The sequence below is a fragment of the Pezoporus occidentalis genome, unplaced genomic scaffold (genome assembly GCF_034315485.1).
Source record: "Pezoporus occidentalis ecotype Australia unplaced genomic scaffold, CSIRO_AGI_Poc_V1 ctg9, whole genome shotgun sequence".
NCBI lineage: Eukaryota > Metazoa > Chordata > Aves > Psittaciformes > Psittacidae > Pezoporus > Pezoporus occidentalis.
Window position 1 is genome coordinate 4896321 of NW_026916262.1, and position 23727 is coordinate 4920047.

The window sequence follows — 23727 nt, forward strand, 5'->3', positions numbered from 1 at the left end:
GTGCAGTGATGGATTTCTTGGTTTCTGGGGCTTTTTACAGCACTTCAGAGGAGTAACTGTTTCACATTTTGTGCCAGGTAACACAGAAAGGGGCTTCACTCCTCACATAGAGCTCCCACAGAGATGAAAATCATGAAGTGAAATAATTTTCTCGAATTTGGACCAAATGCACTCTCCATTGCAAGTAGCTTGCTCTGAGAACAGTTACATAACCCAAACAGAAAAGTCATGCCTGTAGCTGTTTATCCATCATTTGCAGTGCAGCTAGGGAATTGCATGGTGTTTTATATTCCTTATGCAAAAAAATTCTGTGGAAGAATCACAGTGACTTATTGATTTCACATCTGATGCTGCATTTCTTGTTCACCCAAAACTCTTTAGCAGTGGGAATTTCAGATAGACAAGAAAAACTACAAAACACAATGTTCACATCATCAAAGGAAAGTTATATTATTTTTTCCTTTCCTTCCTCTCTTTCTCTGAAAATATTTTACACTAGGTCATGTTGAAATGCAACCAAATCAACAACTAGTAAACTATTGAACACAGGATTTGGTGCTTTTTTTTTTCTGCAATTTTGGGATAGTGTGACAAATCAGCATTTTTTATCAACACAGTTTTAAAAAATTCTGAGTTGAAAGAATAATGTCATGTGCTTATAAGTATCAATAATCTAAGCCATCTGCAAAGGAATGGTTTTGCAAAGGCATCTCTTTCAGGACACTGTGGATTTTGTCACTGCTTGAGGTTTTGGCAAACCATCAATATCACTATAATTTTCTCTTATGAAATATAGTTTTTGACTGAGATTTTTTTTTTTTCTTAGCTAGCTAAAGTTTAAAAACACTGCATGTCTAATGCCACAAATTCAAAGGTTGGGTTTTTTGCAAAATGCATTATTTGCATATTGCTTATTAGATGCCAGCAATGCAGAAAGGTACAACGCAAGTTATTAGTGAAAACAAAGAAACTTCAAAATAAAAAAGAATGCCTGCCATATTGAGTGGCCAACATATTCTTTATATTTGGTCTGAAAGGAAGACTACATGAACTTCAAGAAGAGAAACAGCATCAGTAAGTACAGATTCATTACAAATCACTATTTTAATACCTACAAAAAGTACATTGCTATTCCTAGTGGTGACAGCATATCATTTAAGCATATAATAATCTACACCCTCCAAAAAAAGCTTTGAAGCAGAAGCCACCTAAAATTTTCCATGTAAGAAAGACAAGCAAACACGTCACTTCCTAATTCTTTGATTCATAATTGAAATCTCAGTTTCAAATGAGGAAGATGATCGATGTTAAGCATTGCTCTAAGCAACAGAGCATTATGTTGCTAGCAGACTTTGTTTTTATAAACACAGTCCTCAAGTAATTCAGAATGCTAATTACTAATAGGGAAACTGCACCCACCTACATTTTACAGTCATTTTACAGGCTGATGGGCTATGGCATACAATTATGCTGTTATAATGCACACATTGGCTTTGATGGGTGTGTTGCTCTTCAAGGTTCTGCACAAGATAGTGATAGATCCAAGTCATCATAGAAAAAGCTTTGCTAAGCATTGGGAAAGATACAGCTAAACCCAAGGGAAGGCATGCAACTGCGAATCCAGCTGACATCCTTTTAGTCTGCATAATGATGCTTAGTTTTATCTCCAACCTTGCCTGGAAGAAGGTTACCTCTCTTACTTTTGCTATGAAAAAATACCATGACTTGATTTTCTGTAGAAATAAGGTCCGTTTTTAAGAGGTTTTAGGACTAAAAGGCTGCGTGGAGCATGCAGTTTCTTTTCTTGAACTGCAGATGCTAGCAGGTTCCGCATTAACAGCAGTAAAGCAGGACTTGGGGCATTTCATACTGGTGATCTCAGGACAGGCTCAGATGCTGTGGCAGCTAAGACAGAATATACATTTTCACATTTTCAGTATGTTTTCTGTCCTCCCTTACTGATGCCTTAAATTTTAGTACTATCTGGGAGACAGAAGGCTCTGCCCCTAGTATATTTGGTTGTCTTTGGCTCCCTGTACAAATCTGATGGATGCAGGTCTGTCCTCTTGCCTAAGACATTGGAAACCTTTTTCCAAATACTACATCCAGTTGTTGGGTGTTTGGGTGTAACTTCTACTGACCCACACACAATCTCTCCACAAGTATTAGAGCACTAATTTTAGGCCAAAAGGTTGTTATTTTTAATCACCAAATGCTAGAAGTGGTATAGGCTCCAATACAAAAAAAAAAAAAAAAAGGAACCAAAAAAGAAGCTGTTATCAGCTGGGAATGGGAGGAAGAACCTAAAACAAAGACCTAAGAGGCTCTTGTTTACTGAAATTCTCACAGCACAGACTGTGCTATGTGTTTCTATGTTCCAGTCTGGACAAACACAACAGAACAGAGGAAAAAAATGCTAAAAAAAGAACAGGATGAGTATGCCTTGTTGCAACCCATGGCTTGTGAAACAATTTCAACTGCTCTCTTCCCCCAGTGGCATAGTTACAAGTTCCCCCAAATTTTAATTCAAAATAGTGCACCTGTGCATCTGCATGAATTATTACAGTGTGCAAATGACCACATAGTCACAAATGTCATAGCAACAGTGCGTCCTGGAGAACAGGCACAGCAGAGGTCTACATAGCTGCACAAAGATCATCCTACCAACAATGCATAGCAGGAAATGAAACAGAAATGAAGACAAAAGAACCCCTTTATCTCTGACGAAGCCCTACTTCAGTCAGTTTTACAACATTTTGGTATATGTAACAAAAATTCTCCAACAAATTTGGGTCCCTGGGTAGAGGTATTGCAGCATTCCCACTATGGGAGCTGCCTCAGAATCTTCACAGGCATTCACAAACATTCAGAGGTCCACTTGCCAAAGAACTACTATGAAAATGGGTAGAATCTGATTCATGTTTACGATCATAGGGTCACAGGATAATTCAGGTTGGAAAAGATTTTCTCTTTCAAATGAAGATTTTGTTTTGTTTTAAATTTGCAGTCAGCTCAGAGCCACGTGTCTTCTCTGAGATTTGCAGTATTTAAAGACTGACCACAGATACCTTCTCTTACTAGACACTGAGACTGATTTACTTCGGAAATTCTGGAAAGCTTGGAGGGAGTTTAGGGTATGTCATTTCTTCTGTGGCTCTGAAGAACAGGATCCTTATTTGAAACTTAGATAGCAGCAACAAAGTGAGGAATCCTTTGTGGAGAAGGACCAACATAATTGTCAGAGAATTTTTTCTTAAGTATTCCAGCCATACTTTCTTGAGAATTAAACTTGTTGTAGTACTGCTTTTCTTCTAAAGTTCTGGAGGGACTGAGCTCTGGTCTGGCTTAGACAGAGAAGGAAACTCAAGGACAAGAGGAAAAGGAGGAGAGTAGTCATTCGTGCTGTTACCTCAGCTTGCTCTGCACACAAGTCTCATGGATCTGGGTGCTCAGCACCTCTAGAAGGCAGGCTGCTGGAGCAAAAAGCACATCTGAAGGAATTTATGTTGATTTTGAAAGTGCAGACAACAACAAAGGAACCAAATCAGGAAAAAAAAGTCAACTCTGGCCAACATCAGCCACTAAATATAGGCCTTCACTTACCTCAGAGCATCTAATTCTAAGATATGCATTTCTGACTCCATCCATTTAGTTGAAAAAGGAAAGACCACACCAGGATAAGCAATGAAGAGTGGTCAAACACATAACTTAATGGCAGTGTACAGAAGCCACTACAAAAAAGCTAGGGGAGAATGAAACATTTTGTGGTGTGGCTGAGTGGCTGATTTCTGTACCCAATGCACCAATATTTTCCAAGCATGGACAGCTTTTCTTGAAATTAAAATAGAAAACACAAGTCCCGTATCCCACAAAAAAACCTGACAGACTGGTAAAGAGATGGAACCAGCCAAGTAAATGTGACTGCATGGCACTTTAGGAAAAGGACAGAAATAGCTGCAGCTATTAAAAGTGATATACTGCTGAAATCTTTTTGTGATTATGCTAAAAGTCAATCTGACTCCTTGAAAGAACTCTTAAATGGTTACTGCTTCCTCAAATAAAAGCTACTTCACGTGTGCTCTCCTTCCTTAAAAATACGCTGAATGGTGTTACTTCTAAGTGTCAGATTTGAATTTCTCACTGCCCTTTTGAGACAGTTGAAAAAGACGTAGTTGAGAAAGAGGAAATTAATAGATCAGGAAATAACCTCTAATAAATCAAAATGCAGTCAATGTAGTCATTCTTTCTGTTGCTGCTATCATTAGATTGGGTGTAGTAAAGCAGAATTCATCAAACTTGCGGAGGCCTCCAAAAAAAGAAAGCAACATTACGTTTGGTTTATTTGCATGAAACTAATATCTTTAGCTGTCTTTTCCCATGCCTCCTTTCCTGAAATGATGGATGCTTGAAGCTGAGATCCAGATACCTCAACCAACTTTAATAAACCCTCTTTAGTTCCAGAAGAAAGGAAATGGTTTGTAATATCCCCAAGTCCACTACATTATTTCTTTTTCTTGTGACCTGTGTCTCTGCAGATCAGCTCTAACCCAAAAGCTATGAGATCTGGTATAAGAGCAGTGCCGCAGCCATGCTAACAGGCCCTGCTGAAGGGAATGGTATGATAGCTCAGCCTTAAACTAGCCAATTTATTGCAAACACAGTCTGTGTTCTCATTTGCCTCACTCAACCAGAAATGTTGGTGCAAAGTTTCACATACTTCTTCAGGTCACTTTGGCTTAGAAAGCTTAGATCAGACCACCAGGAAACAGAGGCAATATTGTGGGCAGAGATGACTAGCAGTACACAAACAATGGGCATTGCATTACAAATAATCCTCATAATTAATGGGTAATGTAGATTTTAATTTTTTTGATCAGTGAAAAAGCACACAATGGACATTTCTTTCTAAGAAAGACTGAGAAGTATTGTTGATGCTACTCTAGCAATGAGTAATTCAGGCCAGCTCCATGCATTGCATAAACTGATATAGGATTGAGCTCATGTTGGGTCATATAATCAATAACCATGCCATACTATTTTAGGGCTTGCCATCCCCACCAAAACGCAGACCAACAGTAGCTGAGAGAAGCAGTGTGAACCACTGCTTAAAATTCTCCCACCAAACCAAGGGAAAGTCAATGTGATTTCCATGTTGTTGCTGGAATTCATTCCCTCTCTGGATACTGCCAAACCAACCCAACCAGGGATGACTCACCCAGGGCCTCATAAAGTACTTCTGAAAGGCTTGGGTTTTGTCTTTGGAATGCACTGAATTACAGCAAGAGTTTGTGATGCTCCAGGTTGTGGGCAGAGGACGTCCCTGACTCTTCCCTGCAATGACATTCCCAGTCTGCACTCTACAGTATTAACTGCATGTTACATTTATCCCTCACTACCTAAGGAAAGTATTGAGTGTTCATTCCTCTGGCGAATGGTATCACCTTTCTGCTTTGATTTTGCTTGAGACAACATTTTTTTTTGCTTGCATAGGAAAATAAATGAACAAATTGCCCAATCCCTCACTATTTTTTGCTTTCCCATTTCTAACCCTGTGGTAAAGAGATGTATGATGAGCTATAGAGGAAAAAATCTGCTAGAGTCCCAGCTAAAATACTGTCAGCACATCACTGAATAAAGTAGAAATCTAAAAACCCAAAGAAGGGCAAAAATAAAACGAGTAGAAGAAAAGGAATATTCCACAGGAGGAAAGAGTAGAAACCAGTTTTGTTTAGAAAAGATCTGATAGATCATATGGCGGTTCATATGAATTAATAAATAAACAAGTCCACTTGGCTGATAGTTTTTTTCTCCTTAATGCATATTAACTAAAATTGAACCCAGAATTTGTAGCAAAACATATTCTAAAGCTATGAAATTTATTATGACCTACAAAAAAGCCAACAACTTAATATGACTTTAAATTGGGCAAGAATGTCATATTTCCAGAATGCATAATACCTCATGTTTGAGGACTTAAATCAATTGTTTTGCTGATTGAAATTAGGAAAAAACATTGCTGGTAGATTTTTGCATCATTATCTACCATGGCTGATAGACAGCTTTGGTTGAAGCGCGTGGGTTCTGCCAACTTTCAGTGGAGGCACTGGGAAAGCCTCTTCTGATTACGACAATTTCAATGATCCTGTGCAAGATTACAAAAAGTCACAGAAAGACATAAAGAAAATTAAGAAATCCCACCATAATTATCTCACTTAAATCTGTGTAATGTATCAGGAAAGACAGAAAAACATTACAGTTCCAAGCTTCAAGAATTTACCAGATATGCATAAGAGGCATCTGAAGTTCCGTTTGCTGAAGTTCAGTCAGCTCTTCAGCTGTCCAGAGACGTTTCATGTCTCTATTTCTATTGATGTTATCTGAACTTCTGAGGTACAATTTCTTAGAAGTTCCTCAGAAATGGCTTTTAAACCTATTTATTAATTTGGCTTCTCAGAAGTGGCTTGCATGAGTTCCTTGACAGTCACACCTGAAATGAATTTCTACTTGCTTGTATCTCAGTCTGTGAGACCACATATTGAAAGGCAAAAGGTCTATTAGTCTGCACCATACAGTATTTATTAAGACCCATGTTTTTACAGAAAGTCTTTGGAAAGGAAAAGAGAAGTCTATGAGGAAAAGACGCTCAAAGTACTGCGTGCATCATATCTGGGCAACCAGGCTGTAATGATAAGGTGTGTGTTCACCTCTAGATACTGGGCTAGACTGTTATAAGGTCATGTATTTCAGAATTAAAATTGAGCCTGTCTTACAGAAGACCTAGAGAACTGACTGAATCAGGAGTGAGTAAGGGAATGTTTCTCTTGCAAAATGGTAATAGAAACGATATGGGGCTGACTAATAATACACTTAGCTTTCACTAACAGAATAACATGATGATCTACAGAACTGAATACCAGACTCTGAGCTAATTTTTTTCTTATTTTCCATCTGAGTCAGGACAAAACCTTTGTTCAAAAGACCAAGTCTCACGCTTTTTGCTTCCCTATTTAATCCCATGTGGGTATCCCCATCTGACCTGAGATGCAGAAAACATTCCATATGTCAGAAGCCCCATAATGGTGGTTCAAACCCGGTTCCAACTTGTAATGGGCTTATAATGCAAATTATCTGTGGACAGTTTGACCAAGAAAATAAGTACTTCCCATGGACAGAAGAACTGGTTTCATTTTACTAGAAGATGATGAATCCAGAATGCATGTGAAAGCACAATGTTTTATGTGTCTTTCAATTCTCAGTTTTTAAGGTTCCGGTTCTAAAAAAGTGGCCATCCAATTTAATGGAAGAATTAGAAGCATAGCCAGGACAAATCTCTCACCCTGACTTCGTCGTACATATATTTTTCTAATGGAGAGTATAGCCTGTCTCAAAACTTCCAATTTAGTGAATGATACCTCCCTTGCTTAAGTGTACCTGCTTTTAAAACTAGATAGAATTTTTAGTTAGCAGAGCTCATTGTTATGTCTGCAGTCAATCTCGCCTTTGTGTACTCGGAAGGGCTACCATGAATCTGGTTATTATCTTGCGAAATCAATCTAGTTGAAGGACTATGGGCAATCTCTCCTCTTGAGTATTTTTTTGTTTCATGTTAAGCTGCATGTGCGTCCTAGAAGAATTTGAACATGGGATCTGAGCTAACATCTTAAGCAGTCTGAAAGAACACATCTGTCTGCTGAATATGATATCCAGAAAAATACAAGTTCTCATTTCAAAGGTAGTACGCACACACACATACATATATATGTATATAAATCTGTATGGCATATTTGCTGTGCAGGCCTAGATTCCTTGTGAAGTTGTTTTTCAGTATAGCAAATTAGAAAAACATGCCCAGAATTAAAGGTTACTTAATCGGGTTGAAGCGGTAACTTCAATTCCAGCAACTCCCTCCCACTATGTTATATCTGATAATGTACCCAAGTCCAAACATAAGTTTAGTTCAAAAAGATGTTTGGTCCTTGAATGTAAAATGACACTTAGCTTACACAATTAGCCAGGTAATACATATCCTTCCAAGAGAAGCAATTTTTTACCGCAGAATAATCTGCATTTTACTAATCTCTGATTGTTAAGTTCTACTTGCTGAAACTTTTCCATATGGCTTTTTGAATACCACTTCCTGTATTTAATTACCACAAAAGGATATTAATGAAGAGGTTGGAAATTTGGCCCAAGCCCTGCTCCACAGTTTGGACAGTTTGATGGAGATAGAACCAATGAGAAATTGACATTTCGTCAATACAAGGCTCTGCCACTTCACACTCAAAAGCAGCGGCAAAAGAGGAGTAAACAGACCTACAGAAATAAAACACCCACCTATATTTGAGCTGCCCATAAACATGTAAAATAGCATGATCATAAAGTAGCCCTGAGTCAAGTGAAGCACTGGTTTAATAACCTAAAGGGCAGTCAAACAGTAACTGGTGGAGTAGTCCTTGTAACCAAGACCATTTTTATGGTGCTGTTAGTAAGACACATGCCCTGAAATGCAAAGTGTACTTCTCAGTTTTAAAGGCAAAACATGATATTGAGCAGAACCAAAGGAAGGGTAGGCAGCTTGGAGTGCAAAAGGACGCAAGGAAGCTAACGTGGGTGGGAAAGCATATGCTGCTGCCTGGATGAGGAAGTGGTACACCACAGTTACTTCATAAGTGCAAGGGCTTTATAAACTAAATCTCCTAGGGACTGTTTTAAATAGACAAAGAATGACATGCAGCCCTGACAGGCTTTCAGTATTGTTTGAGAAGGCTGGTTGCCTTCTAAAACCATTGGATTGCCACTTGTACTTTTTCCAAAAATGCCGATTTTTAACCTCAACCCCTTCATATAAACATTGGAAAGATGCATCATGTAGTAAACTGGTTTGTCTAGCATGAAATTAATGGCTTCCTCAGTCTTACCTGACAATGGAAAACATATTCTGGTGTGGTTTTCTTGAACTTCATGTTCCATACCAAGGCTACCCCATCAGGCTCATGTGGAGCATCTTCATTATTGTTATAAGATGCAACCATCAACTCAGGGTACTAGAAAGAAAAAGCAAATGAAGTAAGACAGATGATGAAGAATCTATGGAAAACCAGATGAGACAGAAATAATCTACACTAAATATGCAATATCTGGTTTTAATTATAATACACACTAGTCCAATCATAGTATTCAGCTTCATTTTGATTTTATATTTTACTTGTCCCTGACATCCTTAAAGCCCCTGCTCCTTGGTTTCTAGCAGTTATTCTCATATACCACAAAGGCAATGTTATTTTCTGCAGGTAATTCTCAGTAAAAACATCAAACAGGATATTCATAAATAGAATGCAAAGCAAAGAAGAGGAAAAATCTGAAAGCTTGAGTAATTCTAATGTATTTACTTAACCATTTCTTTAGGGACAAACCATCGTCTTAATTAATTTTGATAATGAAAAAAACTATGACCACAGCATTGACTTGCTTTTATTTTGAAATTCACAGTTTTTTTCAGCATTCCTGAAAACTCATTTCATTATGCACCCTTCCTTTTCACTTATGCATAGAATAAACTTGAAAGCTCTTCTTGATGATTCAAATAGCAAGCAAAACATTTTCTTCACAGAAGCTCAATTTTGCAAGATGCTGAGGTCATTTTGTAAAGCACAGGGTGACCTCAGATTCCACTGACTCAGTAAGATTGATGCAATGAGCACTCTAAAATCAGATCCATATTTTCTTGCACACCCATTATCCACTGCTGTTTAGAAGTAGATATGCAACTCACACATATGCTTGCTCTGTTTATACATGTGTCTATATAGAATCATAGAACAGTTTGGGTTGGAAGGGACCTTCAAAGGTCATCTAGTCCAACCTCCATAACACACAATACCATAAATCAAATATTCACATTCTGTTGACAACCTTATATGATTTCAAAACACCATGAGAAGTAACAATTTGCCCGCAAAACACAAATTACTTTCTGCCTATGCAATAGCACCCAGTTATCCACTCTGTGTCTGACACTAGGCACCTCTGTTAGCCTCTGTCCTCTGAATAGTCAAAGTAAGGCAGAGGAGCTTATGGAATTCTTTCCCTCAAAATTTCTCAATGATCTCTGCAAATCATTGTCACCTTTTTGTCTCTTCCAGGTAAATTCCTGCCAAACCATTCACCACTTTACATGGGGACAATGCAGCTGGTAGATGTAAAAGAAGTAGGACAAAGAAACTACCAATAGTGCTATTGGGAGCTGTGAATTTAGAATCATAGAACCATAGAATAATTAGGGTTGGAAAGGACCTTAAGATCATCTAGTTCCAAGCCCCCTGCCATGGGCAGGGACACCTTACGCTAAATCATATCACCCAAGGCCTCGTCCAACCTGGTCTTGAACACTGCCAGGGATGGAGCATTCACAACCTCCCTGGGCAACCCATTCCAGTGCCTCACCACCCTAACAGGAAAGAATTTCCTTCTTGTATCCAATCTAAACTTCCCCTGTTTAAGTTTTAACCCATTACCGCTTGTCCTATCACTACAATCTCTAATGAAGAGTCCCTCTCCAGCATCCCTATAGGCCCCCTTCAGATACTGGAAGGCTGCTATGAGGTCTCCATGCAGCCTTCTCTTCTCCTGGCTGAATAGCCCCAACTTTCTCAGCCTGTCTTCATACGGGAGGTGCTCCAGTCCCCTGATCATCCTTGTGGCCCTTCTCTGGACTTGTTCCAACAGTTCCATGTCCTTTTTATGTTGAGGACACCAGAACTGCACACAATACTCCAACTGAGGTCTCAGAAGAGCAGAGTAGAGGGGCAGGATCACCTCCTTCAACCTGCTGGTCACGCTCCTTTTGATGCAGCCCAGGATACGGTTGGCTTTCTGGGCTGCAAGCGCACACTGAAGCCGGCCCATGTTCATTTTCTTATCAACCAACACCCCCAAATCCTTCTCTTTAGGGCTGCTCTGAATCTCTTCTCTGCCCAACCTGTAGCTGTGCCTGGGATTGCTCCGACCCAGGTGTAGGACCTTGCACTTGGCATGGTTAAACTTCATGAGGCTGGCATCAACCCACCTCACAAGCATGTCAAGGTCCCTCTGGATGGCATTCCTTCCCTCCAACGTATCAACTGAACCACACAGCTTGGTGTCATCAGCAAACTTGCTGAGGGCGCACTCAATCCCACTGTCCATGTCCAGCGACAAAGATGTTAAACAAGACCGGTCCCAACACTGATCCCTGAGGGACGCCACTCGTTACTGGTCTCCAGCTGGACATTGAGCCATTGACCACAACTCTTTGCATGCGGCCATCCAGCCAGTTCTTTATCCACCGAGTGGTCCATCCATCAAATTGATGTCACTCCAATTTAGAGACAAGGATGTCGTGTGGGACAGTGTTGAACGCTTTGCACAAGTACAGGTAGATGACATCAACTGCTCTACCCCTGTCCATCAGTTCTGTAGCCACATCATAGAAGGCCACCAAATTGGTCAGGCAGGATTTCCCCTTAGTGAAGCCATGCTGGCTGTCACCAAGCACCTTGTTGATTTTCATGTGCCTTAGCATGCCTTCCAGGAGAATCTGCTCCAAGATTTTGCCAGGCACAGAGGTGAGACTGACTGCTCTGTAATTCCCCGGGTCATCCATTTTCCCCTTCTTGAAAATGGGGGTTATATTTCCCTTTTTCCAGTCATCAGGAACTTCACCTGACTGCCATGATTTCTCAAATATGATGGCCAGCGGCTTCACAATTTCATTCACCAGCTCCTTCAGGACCCGTGGATGGATCTCATCAGGACCCATGGACTTGTGCACATTCAGATTTTTAAGATGGTCTCGAACCAGATCCTCTCCTACAGTGGGTGCAAGGTCTTCATTCTCACAGTCCCTGCATCTGCCTTCCAAGACTTGGGTGGTGCAGTCAGAGCCTTTGCCAGTGAAGACTGAGGCAAAGAAGTCATTCAGAACCTCAGCCTTCTCCAAATCCTGTGTAGCCAGTTCTCCCAAGAGCTTCCTGAGGGGGCCTATGTTGTCCCTAGTCTGTTTTTTATTTGCTATGTACCTGTAGAATCCCTTCCTGTTATCTTTAATACCTCTAGCCTAGTTTAATTCTAACTGGGCCTTAGCTTTCCTAACCTGGTCCCTAGGTTCCCGGACAACACCCCTGTACTCTTCCCATGCCACCTGTCCTTGCTTCCACTTATTGTAAGCCTCTTTTTTCATTTGAATTTTCCTCAGGAGCTCCTTATCCATCCAAGGGTCTCCTGGCCCTCCTGCTGCACTTCCTTCTAGCTGGGATGCAACACTCCTGAGCTTGCAGCAGGTGATCCTTGAATATCAACCAACAGTCTTGGGCCCCTCTGCCCTCTAGGGCTGTATCCCATGGAACCTACTAAGCCGGTTCCTGAAGAGGCCAAAGTCTGCTCTCTTGAAGTCCAGGGCAGTGAGCTTGCTGCATGCTCTTCTCACTGTCCTGAGGATCTCAAATTCGAGCATCTCATGATCGCTGCACCCAAGGCTGCCCTGGAACATCACATTTCCAATGAGCCCTTCTCTGTTGGTGAGCACAAGGTCAAGCATGGCACCTCTCCTTGTCAGCTCCTCTATTACTTGCAGAAGGAAATTGTCTTCTACATAATAGAGGAACCTCCTGGATTGCTTGTGCCAGGCCATACCATTGTTCCAACAGATGTCAGGGTGGTTGAAGTCACCCATGAGAACAAGGGCCTGCGAGCGTGAGGCTTTTCCTATCTGTCTATAGTGCTTCATCCGCAGGTTCTCCTTGATCAGGCGGTCTGTAACACATCCCCACAGTAATGTCTCCCATAGCTATATTCCCTTTAACCCTGACCCACAAACTCTCTGTGGACTGCTCACCTGTCCCCAGACAGAGTTCCATACTCTCCAGCCTATCCCTAACATAAAGGGCAACTCCCCCTCCCGCCTGCCAGGCCTGTCCTTCCTAAAGAGCCTGTCACCTTCCATTCCAACACTCCAGTCGTAGGAGCCATCCCACCATGTTTCTGTGTGCCTATTATATAATATCCCCGTAGACATGCACACATCTCTAATTCCTCTTGTTTGTTCTCCATGCTATGGGCATTTGTATAGAGGCATCTGAGCCAAGCTCCAAATGAAGCTGGCTCATTGGCTGGAGCAGCTGGGATATCTCTACATTGCTCCAATTTGGTCCATAACAGGCATTTTACCAATTATAACCCCCCTGCCTCTCCCTTATTAGTACTGGGGTTTGAACCTCTCTGCTCTCAAAATCAATTTGGAAGAAATAATGTGCGCAGCTATAACTTTTACCATCAGCAGCTGCTCTTTGTCACTTTGTGCACACTTCCATGGATAATACATCATGGAGCTGATGATTTTACTATTTAAGTTCACCATTCCAAGTGAGCCTGTACCCACATGTGGGAAAACCAGCAATGACATGTGGCTACCATAGCCACTTCTTTCCCATTCTGAGGCAGCTCTGACTGGGTTGTACCTACAATGCAGCAGACCCAGGCTGCTGGCATAGTTTGCGAGGGCAGTTTAGCACCCACACCACTTGTACAGGATTTAGAGCATGCAGCAGACTTCAAGAAAAGAGAGATACTTAAGAGTGGTTTAACGCCACACCTGAGACACCACCTCTCTGGACACAGGCTGTGCTGGCACAGGTTGTGTCAGCCTGCCCTCCACTGCTCTCATCCATCTCACCTATTTCTCTCTCTTGTGACAGAGATCACAACCACCTCTGAACATTGAGCTCAGCTTCTTCCTTGGACCTTTTCATTCTGCATTGGTGTAGGTCCAAGTAAACAGCATATGCAGCAGGCTTTTGTCAGGGCATCTTGTTTTGGCCGAACAGGTTAGGTACCATTCACACGAGCAGCTAAGCCTGCACCCATGAAGGGGTAGATACCTTGGCAGGTAGAAGCAACAAGTCCTTCTACCAGAATGATTGCAGCCAGGTAGGGTGTGTGACCAGGTCTGAAGCACAAATTTAGAAACATGTTGGGGTTGGTTCTCGCTCCTGGAAAGTTTAGCAAGCATGTTCTGATTGGCAGCATGTCTGGCCATAAACAAACACTGGCTCAAATCTTGCTGGTCTATACGTAGGTTTTGCAATCACAGTTTATGCATCTTACTGTAAATACAGTTTCAAGTTTACACAGATGCTGGGGTCATACCTTGCTGGGCAACACCATTATGAGGTTTTTTGACTTTAAAGAAACCAGAGCTAAGAGCAGCACCCTAATGCCATGCTGGTGTTGCACATTTAGTGCTTCACTCAAGCTACTTGCATTTACAGAGTTTCAGTCCTCACCAGGTGCCTAGATGTCTTGTGAATACAACTGAAAACAACAAGGAAATGGTGCTTGGGAAGTGGCCTTGAGTATCCCTGAGACTGTGGTTTTCTTAGCTTTAGATGAGCTAAGATTACCTTCTCATGGACAGAACAAGGTGATCCCGCTCTCTCTGTTTACACTGTCTGTTCAGTCTTTCCCTTAGACCATTATTGACGCATCTAAGCCATTTTCCCTTTTCTCTGCAAAAGAATCAGGGGGCTAGTGGGTTGGCTTTAATAGTGTGAATGATTCCACAAGTTTGGGACTGTATTTTACATGTGACTGAAAACAGAATAACTTGCTTTATCAATGCATCAAGGTCCTTTGTTTGATCAAGCTTCTGTCTGACTCCAGGCTGTTTTGCAGCAACAGCTTTATCACAGACAATTGAGCAATGTGTTCTGCAGTTCCCATGATTATTCAAGTTGTCCTTCAACATATGGGACACTGCCATGTCCTGAAGCATGGGAGCGAAGCGGAGCTAGCGGTTAGGTGAAATACATCTGTCCAGCTCCAGCTCCTGCCACGTGATATACCTCAAAGCACGCAAGAGAGGAGGCTAATCCCTACTCCCAAGCTATCACAGGGGGACAAGCAGAAGCCCCACAGCATGGAGAAGCTGCCGGGGTGGAGAAGCCCCTGCTGGGGTGCCAGGGAGCTGAGCATGAGGAGTTAACGGAGGGGAAGGCAGGAGGGGCCACCCTGGAACAAAGAGGTGGGAAGTAGAACATGCCTTCGAGCCCCAGGGGCTGAGCAATTACATTTGGCAGTGCTCTTCTGAGGCGGCTTTTCTTCTTGCTGCCCTGGGAATACAGTAAGAGCTGCCTGTTAGGAAAATATCAGATAAGAATTCCATGTAATTTCCAGCCCCTGAACAAGTGAACAACCTAAGATAAGTGTTTCCTCAGGCTTATATTTGATTTCCGTGGAAATCCATATGTGCTTAAAGGCCACCCACGGCACGGCAGTGCATACCTGTTGTTAAGCTGATATTGTGTATGAAAGCAAAGATTTAAATCCTTCATTTCGCACATGGGGCGCAAGCTGGATATTACAAGAAGCCTCTCTGCAGATGACTGTTGTGCACCACACCTGGCCAGACAGCTAGACCTGCCAGTGCCTATCAGCAATGCTTGGTGGGACCCTCCAGCTCCTCTCCTCCCTGCAGCCTGCCACATCCTGCATGGTCAGCTGTCACCTTACCTGAAAACTACTCAGAGAGATGGAAGCAGCCCTGCTGCCATTTCAAGAGGAAGGAGAGAAGGGCGGATGTGAGAGTCACTGCGCTCCTTATCCACTGCTTCTCTCCAGCCTGCACCCACCATTTACATACTTAGCCTTAAACACAAACTATGCCCACATGCAGATCTAACTTGGTGCTGAAACCGCAGCTACTTCTAAGGTTAGGCTAAGCAAAGCTTGCTCTTAGCACTGGGCTGAGCTACATCTGTAACATCTTTGCTACCCACACCAGGGCACACCTCACGCTGGGTTGGGGACCAACTAGTCAGAATGGCTTGAATTCACATTTTTCAAGTCTATGCCCTCCTGCATTGTGGACCTCAGAACAGAGTCTCCCTGTTTCCTCCCCAGGGAAACCAGCTGCTTTGCTCCAGGCTGGAACCTAGGAACAGGCTAACAGGGACAAAGCAGAGAGGATGAGGGGGACTGGAGCAAAACTGAGAGCAAATGAATTTGACAGGACCTGTGATGATCTCTGTGTGTGTGCTAATCACAGCTCTCCAATGGAATAAGTAACTAACCTAGTTTCTGTGCTAATGTGGCTGTATTGGTTTTGGGAAGCTTAAGCAAGTCTATCATCAGTTTTATTTTGCAATATGTCAATGCTTTGCTGTGCACAGAAACTGGATCCATTCCAGGCATAGTGCTTTAGCAAGCCCCCTGCCCCCAAGCTGCAGCCTCTTCCACCGCCTAAAGAGAGGACCCAGCATTTTTCAAAAGACCTCTTTTCAAGTTGTTCACATACTTTCAAAAGTTGAGATTTAGTATATTAGAAAAATATTTTTTATTCCTATTATTAAATTTTACGTTATATATTATGTATAATTCTTTATTAGATCAATTGCTACATATTTAATAAATTATTTTAATTATTTTAGTTTTAAACCTTTTGTCCTAAAAAAATATCCATGTGGTGAAGGAGTGGCAGGATAGGAAAAGTCTTGACTTTTTTTTTTTTGACATCTTAGTAGGTTGGTTAACCTGTAGTTTTAGTACAATGTTCTGGCTTTGATGCAAAGTAGCATATACAAAATAATGACAGTTTCATTATCGTCCACGACTTTTCTTTATGGAGAAACACGCATCTGCTCATCCAAGGCCCTGCTGTTAGCTAAAAAATAACATCATACTGCAGAACAAAGGGCAAACTGAGGCTGGCTGTATTTTGTTAGGGAGAAGTTGGAAGGGATATGGAAAACGTGTCCCACCTTCCATCTTACCTGAAGAGACCAATCCATACAGGTGACGACACGATGCTTTGACCAGTGTTCATCATAAAATTGACGGTTAAAGGAAAGGTTGGCTCCTGCTTGAACATCTCTGTGTGAATGCAAACAAAGTGACAGTTTTTGAAGTACCATGGTTCAAATGCTGTGAAAAGCAATGCAAGAGTTTCTGACCACTTCTCAGATCCATGTCCAGCCTGTGGAATTCTGTCACCTTGATTTAAGTGCTCTCGCTGGCTGCCCTGCTGGTAACAAATCTGCACCAAGGAACAGATTTTGTATCTTTTTTACAAAAACACATTTTATGATTTTCTACTGCTTTCCTGACTCTTCTGGATCATCCTAGGCCACCTCTGCCACCTTTGTTTCTTAGAACTGAACCCTGCCCTGGCATTCAGCTCTCCCTTTTCTGTGTCTTCACCTCCAAGCTATAACCAAATCTCTCTTATTTCTGACTCCATAAATCTTAAAGGTACAGCACTTCCTCCCAGCGATGCTCTACAGTAACCTCCAGTAAGTAACTTCAGTGTGACACAGCTATTGATTTGCCATGAGGCTCAACAGATACACAGCTGTTGAAACCTAAATACTTCCTCTCCTACTGACAAGTTTTGCTGCTTCTACTCCCCTATCAATTGCTGGATGTACAGCCTGTCACCTCTTGTCTTAAGCATTTAGATTGCAAACACTTTGGAGGACCATTATTTTCATCCCCACAATGCATAGTATAGTGGGATCCCTTACAGACCTAAGGCAGTAATTTAATATAAACAACAGTAATTTGAATTTGTAAAAATACCATGATATAAGCACACAGATGTACACCACTGAAATGCACGCATACACATGTACATATACATCTGTATACACACATTTATGTATTTCAATTATTTCTTCAGAATTTGAAATTTCATCCCAAAAATGAAACAAAAAAGATTAAACCCTCTGAATAATATATCAAAAAAAAAAAAAACAAAATCAACCCAACAAACAACCCAGAGCAATAAAGCATGAAGCTATTTTACAAAACAATTTTGGTTAACAAAGTGACACAGGCCTTCACAAAGAGATCTTTACCTTTTCATAGCTATAAAAATATTTAATTTAGTTTTAAAATTTATGCTTCCTGGCATTGGAATTCTTTTGAGAAAGATTATTTTACAAAAGAAAAAAACAACAACAAAAAAAAACCAAACCCCAAACCAACCACAAACTGACCCATCTTTCTCTTCTACATCTCTGCCACTGTAGTCAAAAAAGATGTCTGAATCTTCAGCCAAAGCTCGCTCAATTACACGTATTGTCCGGTCAAAAAATATCAGGAATTCTTCTGAATGGAGAACTTGCTGCTTTTCTTCTTCTGTCAGTTCTCTAGGAGGAGCTTGGGAAATGAAAAGATGTAGTTAAGAGTATGACATTTCACCCCTTTTCCAATGAATCAACATCTTCAGTGGGTTTCTTTTGACATGAAAGCTTGCCGTAGAAATGTCAGGACAAAAATCAAAGCTTTACTCTTAAAATCATGAGTAAGAATTTTTTAGTATAGCTAAACATACTCTTGTATATTTCCAGAATGTAGTATTTACATAGAAGAGATCCCATATCTTATATATTTATTATCCTGAAATGGAAAATACTTAAACCCCCAAATTAAATAAACTTGGTGTTCCTATTTCAGGAAATGGCTGTGACTGACATTTAGGCAATACCTAACTCAAAAAAGCAGAACACTTATGTAACAGGGGAGTTACAAACTCCCTCCTGTCAGAGGAGCCAAAGATAAAATAATCTTCTTAACTTATACTACAGTTCTTTGTATTAAAAGGGCTCACATAATCTCTCCCTTTACTTCTTCCCATTTCTCCTTGGTGTCACTGATAAATTCTGTCATTGCTTTATAGCTTTTGCAAAGAGAGGAAGAAAATAACCAAAGATACTCTCTAAGGCAGCAAAAATGAAAGCAAATGGCCAAACACCAGTCTTTTTAAGGCAGTTTTATTCCTTGCAGAGGAATCCTGACAGCCAGAGCAACAAATGCAACTGAGCTGTGGCCAAAGCTGCCCTGAGAGGGGTAGAAGCCATCTCAGGCACCAGTCAGGATAGCCTGGTCATCTTGTTGCTTCTGTACTCATACAGAGAGGCTAAACCTTTACTTCCAGACCAATGACCAGTATTTCCAGGATAGACTTTCATCTGAAAAATACCGTCTTTGCAGGATTCACCAAAGTTATGTCTCCATCAGTTTAATCACCTGTTGGTAAATTCCAACTCAAACATGAGCATCAGAGGGAAAGGAAACTGGGATACCGTCATTCCTACAGTGCAAAATTCTCTTCTCAATTACACTGTCAGGGTCATATTATATTGTGGCCAGTGTTGTAATTCAATTATGCCTTTTCCCACATGTACTTTTAAACTATCATTTTAGTTATATTTCAGAATTACTTGTGTTTCAAAAAGTGCCATTCATAGCTTCATAGTTACACCAAACCAATCTTTCAACTAGCTTAAATTCCCAGGATGAAAAGCTCTGTTGACACCATAGGATGATGCCAACAGAGAATTTTGTTCCAAATTTATAATTATGCACACAAAGAACACATAATAGGCAGATTTACTGCAAAATTTCAGAGGCTCATACTTAGAACTTAACCGGTGATCAAAGGTCTCCTGCATTTGGCTTTACACTACAGATTTGAGGTGTTTACTTCTGAAAAGTCTCCCTAGGCCATATTGGGTTAAACCACCAGCAGCCAGAAAAAAGAATTCAGCACAGTGCCTCAGAGAACACCCAGCATACATCAAAGTTTAACTCCCACCCTGTCATACATATCTTAATGTTTAATCAAATAACAAGTGACACAGGTTAAAGTTGCAGTTCAAAATTATTTTCCAGTTGCTGTGCCACACCACACAGCTTCTTTCAGCTATCAGGGAGATGTAGCCCTTGCTCGCCATCTGATTCACGAGCTCTCATGCCCAAGTATGACACCACCACCAGCCGCAGGGGCAAAGATGGACTGAAAGGCGCAACAGCAGGGAGCAGTAGTGACATGGTCAGCTTTACTGCAGTACTCGGCTCACTAATCTTTGCTTTCTGAGCACACCCTGTGGCTGGGAGAGGCTGTTACCATCATGCTTAGGTTTGCCTCAACTGGTCAGAGCACTAGCTCTGGAACACAAAATCTCTGCACTACACCTCGGCTAAATACAGAGGGTAGAAAAAATGCAAAAGGTGAAGGAGCAATTTGGCCCTCTGGAGACAAAGCAACTAAAAAGTTAGAAACTTTAGCCTTTCGTGATCTCCTATAGCCTTGGCCCTAAGTCCCCTACCACCAGGTTAGTGGTCCCTGTGGAGCTCCACACATCTAGAGAATATCTACATCCGCCTGCCTGGTTGCCCCTGAATAGCAGAGCAACAATTACCAGGCAGGAGCACAATTTGCCTCTAAGAAGTGCTTTAGACAGAAGGAATGCATGTGAAAAAAAAAGAATGACTAGCAAACAGTACAGGTTGACCTATTGCAGTGTCCACTGCTGCATAGTAATTGGCACTAGGGGAACTCATCTGGCAAGGAAGCCTGTAATGAGGCAGTATCCCACTGTCACCACTAAAGCATTGCTTTCCGAGAATCAAAGACAGCAAGCAGGACAATGCAGCAAAGCAGCATAAACGGGGAGAAAATAGCTGCAAAAGCAACTGGAAAACTAATTTTAAACTGCTCCAAATGGTAAAAATAATTTTCAAAATCAAATCCTCTCTACAGCTTGGAAGTACAAATCTATTACTCGGCCATTTGCTGACTATAACTGGCAAAGAAAATACAACCAAAAAATCAATAGAAAGGGAAAAGGCAAAAAATAAACAGCCTGGGAGCAGTGGAGTGTTCACAAGCAGTGGAGACGCACACGACTGCAGTTCTACCTCAGCAAAATCTCCCTTGCAGTCAGCAATGATCTGTGGGAGGCCAGCAGTCTATTAAACCATCAGGAACACCTTGGCTAAAGTTTGTAGGGCATAAATCAGCTTACCTCATTCATCTGACTGACACACCAGATGCCCCCTGGCGATATTAAGCTTCATATTTTAACCTTATTTTCTTCTTTCATTCAGCTGCCTCTGAAGTTTTATTTGAGGCAATCTTTTCTTACAAGAATGTTAACATCATTACTTTTTTCCAGTGCTGTAACTACTGCAAATACATGAAGTATAAGCAAAAAACACCAAACAGGCTTGTTCTTTCAAATATGAAGATCTTCTAACCATGTATCTTTCAGAACCACTTCCACTTTCCCCTTGCTCCTTTTCACTGTCTGTCCATTACCTTGAATAAAATAAAAAGAACCTATGTAATTTTCTGTGATTTTTTTTTCCTCTGTCTGGAAGCTTACAGTAACTTTGATTTCAGCTTTCAAGAGACACAGGCTCTCTTCAAGGAAAACTCTGAGAAACACAAGTAGCTGATCAAAGTATTTTTTGTCTTGTTTTGTCACAGAGACCTGTGCAATGTGACAATACCTTCAGAAATTCCCTGTAAGAACACAGCATTTGCCTTCAAGTATCTGCTCTCCCTGGCATAAACCCCAAACAAACCACATCTAACCTTCCATGCCTAACAAAGCCTAGTGTGATGCTTAGCTAGTGCTAAAAGTTACGTGCTTATTGCCTGGAGTGAAATGAAAGCTCCTGTAAAGGAAGACCCATACTTTGCTTTTGTTTTCTATATCATAGCTTTGTAAAGAACTATTGTGTCTGTGTCCTGCTTTCCACCCAGAAGAGCTGAGCCCATCTGTGACCCTGCACAGCACACATCAGGAGGACCCATGGAGCAGCCACCAAGCTCTGCTTAACAGGGTCACTGGGCATGTCCATGAACCCACTGAAACATCAATGGGATTGCGTACCCACAAGCAGAGTACTGTCTAGGTGGCTCTGGGGTTATGAGGTCAACAACATGCATCAAATAAGCCCTGTACTTACGTTAACATATTAATACTGTACAAAATAAAATGGAATTTAGATTTAAAATTAAAACATTGTGCAGTTATGTATGCGCAGAGGACACTGCAGGGGAGGAAAATGCAAGGTATATCTTTAATGAAAGACATTGTACACTTGTGCATGAACGAAAAGGTCTAAGATATGTAACAAAAATTGAATGTGACATGAAAAAAACTGATTTATTCAACACTTACTTATGAAAAATAAGAGCATTTATTTCACATGATTTAACATGATCCTCAGCAATACTGTATTTCCCATCAAGTCCTTTGTCCACACATTTCTTTGGACAACAGGAAAAATAAATTATAAACATTTCCTTAGATCTTGAGGAACTAAGATAAAAAATGCTGCAGACTTGTTCTTACCTAGCAGAGGCAGGTTTGCGGTAAACATAAATAGCTGTGATAACAGCCCAGAAAAAAATTCACAAATATGTAAATACTAGGATCCGAGTCTTCACCCAAGAGAGCCAAAAGGATATTAAAAAAAAAAAATCAAGAAAAAAACACAGAAAAAAGACCCATATTTAAATAAGTATAATAGAATATTAAAACTAATCTCCCAGAGTCTCAGCAAGCTTGAAAACCTGACAAGAGAAATGAATTCCATTAGAGGCAAAAAACCCTGAAAAAAAGGAATAAAAGGAGTAAGTGAACGAAAGAAAGGGTGAACTAATAAAAACAGTAAAGCAGGAAGCAGCCTTGTTATGAGCCCAGAGAGACAGAAAGAGATTAGTAAAACCCTTTTAAGAGCTGCACTATTTCTTTCAGTGTATATTTAAAGCCACGTAAACTTTAGACATACTGATGACCAAGAACGGTAGAAACGTACAGCATGAAAACTGCAAGGTGCTAAGTGGCTCTCAGCAGCTTTTAATCCTTGCCTGCTGATAGCCTGTGATCCTCTTCTTTTTGTTGTGCTTCTCACTTCCCTGTCAGGCTTGATATATGTCATATCCTGGCTCAAATGTGCCATATCATGGTTTGGTATATGTCATATTATAGTTGAGTTGAGTTTAAAATGCAAGCCCCAGCATGGCATAATTGCTAAAGATATAAGGGGGAGGTTTCAAGGTGCATTTGGGGATTTGCTGGTTCTGGAGTAGGAGGGTCCAAAGCCTTAAATTTGAATCTATGCCAGGCTGGGCTGCTCCTATTGATTGTGCTTCTCAGGGCCTGTGCTGAGCACCATCCCTGAGAATGCCTGAGCCGGGCTGCCAGGATGGGTCAGCACACCCAAACTCACTATGGTGTTGGTTGCAGTGAAACCGTGGAGTTACAGGCTATTAAAAACCGCAGCGCAACCTGTCCTGCTTCCCTGATACTGATGCCTGTGCTGTTGAGAGCTAAACCATCTCTCCCACCACATCCTGCTGCGTGGTCATCCAAGCCCCATGCACAGGACCAGGGTAAGACTGGGGCAGAGGAGCTCTTTGAAGCTACAGATCCCAGCCTATTCCCCATAGCAGCCTTTCATGCAAGTTTCTGTGGATACATCCATGGCTTCAGATAAATGAAGGTTGAGGCCCACTTTCAAGACCCAGCCGGTCCCTCTGTTCATGTGGTTTCTACTGACACAAAAAGGCGTCTTAGGTGGAGCTCCCGAGTACTCTGGTGATGGAAAGCCCCAACCCAGTTGATGCCACAGTTTGGGACCAGTCTCTTGTTTACGTGGTGAGGAGAGGCAGAGCCCAGCCCAGTTTACCAGCAGGTATCTCACACTTGGCTCTTCCAAGAAAGATGGGGAGACCGTGCACCTGAGACTTGGGTGATACAGGCAGCCCCATGGAAGAAACACAAGAGGCTCCAAAGGCTTCATATGCTTCAACGGGTCAACAAGCCAGGTCTTCACCTCCTGCTGCAGAAACACTCTGGGAGGCTCCAGCTGTTCCTCTGCCCTTAGCACCTCCATGGC

The 23727-nt window shown here is 41.5% G+C and overlaps 1 protein-coding gene across 14 annotated transcripts in view; it reads right to left on the reverse strand.

Moving 5' to 3' along the window:
• DYNC1I1 (dynein cytoplasmic 1 intermediate chain 1) overlaps nucleotides 1-23727 on the reverse strand; it is a 192323-nt gene that overhangs the window by 63439 nt on the left and 105157 nt on the right. For all 14 annotated transcript variants that reach the window (XM_062605072.1, XM_062605068.1, XM_062605082.1 and 11 more), the window contains 3 exons: nucleotides 18027-18189; nucleotides 16803-16902; nucleotides 8919-9044 (listed from right to left, as the gene is read on the reverse strand). In XM_062605072.1, coding sequence (XP_062461056.1) covers nucleotides 8919-9044; nucleotides 16803-16902; nucleotides 18027-18189 — 389 coding nt within the window. The remainder of the gene's footprint in view (nucleotides 1-8918; nucleotides 9045-16802; nucleotides 16903-18026; nucleotides 18190-23727) is intronic.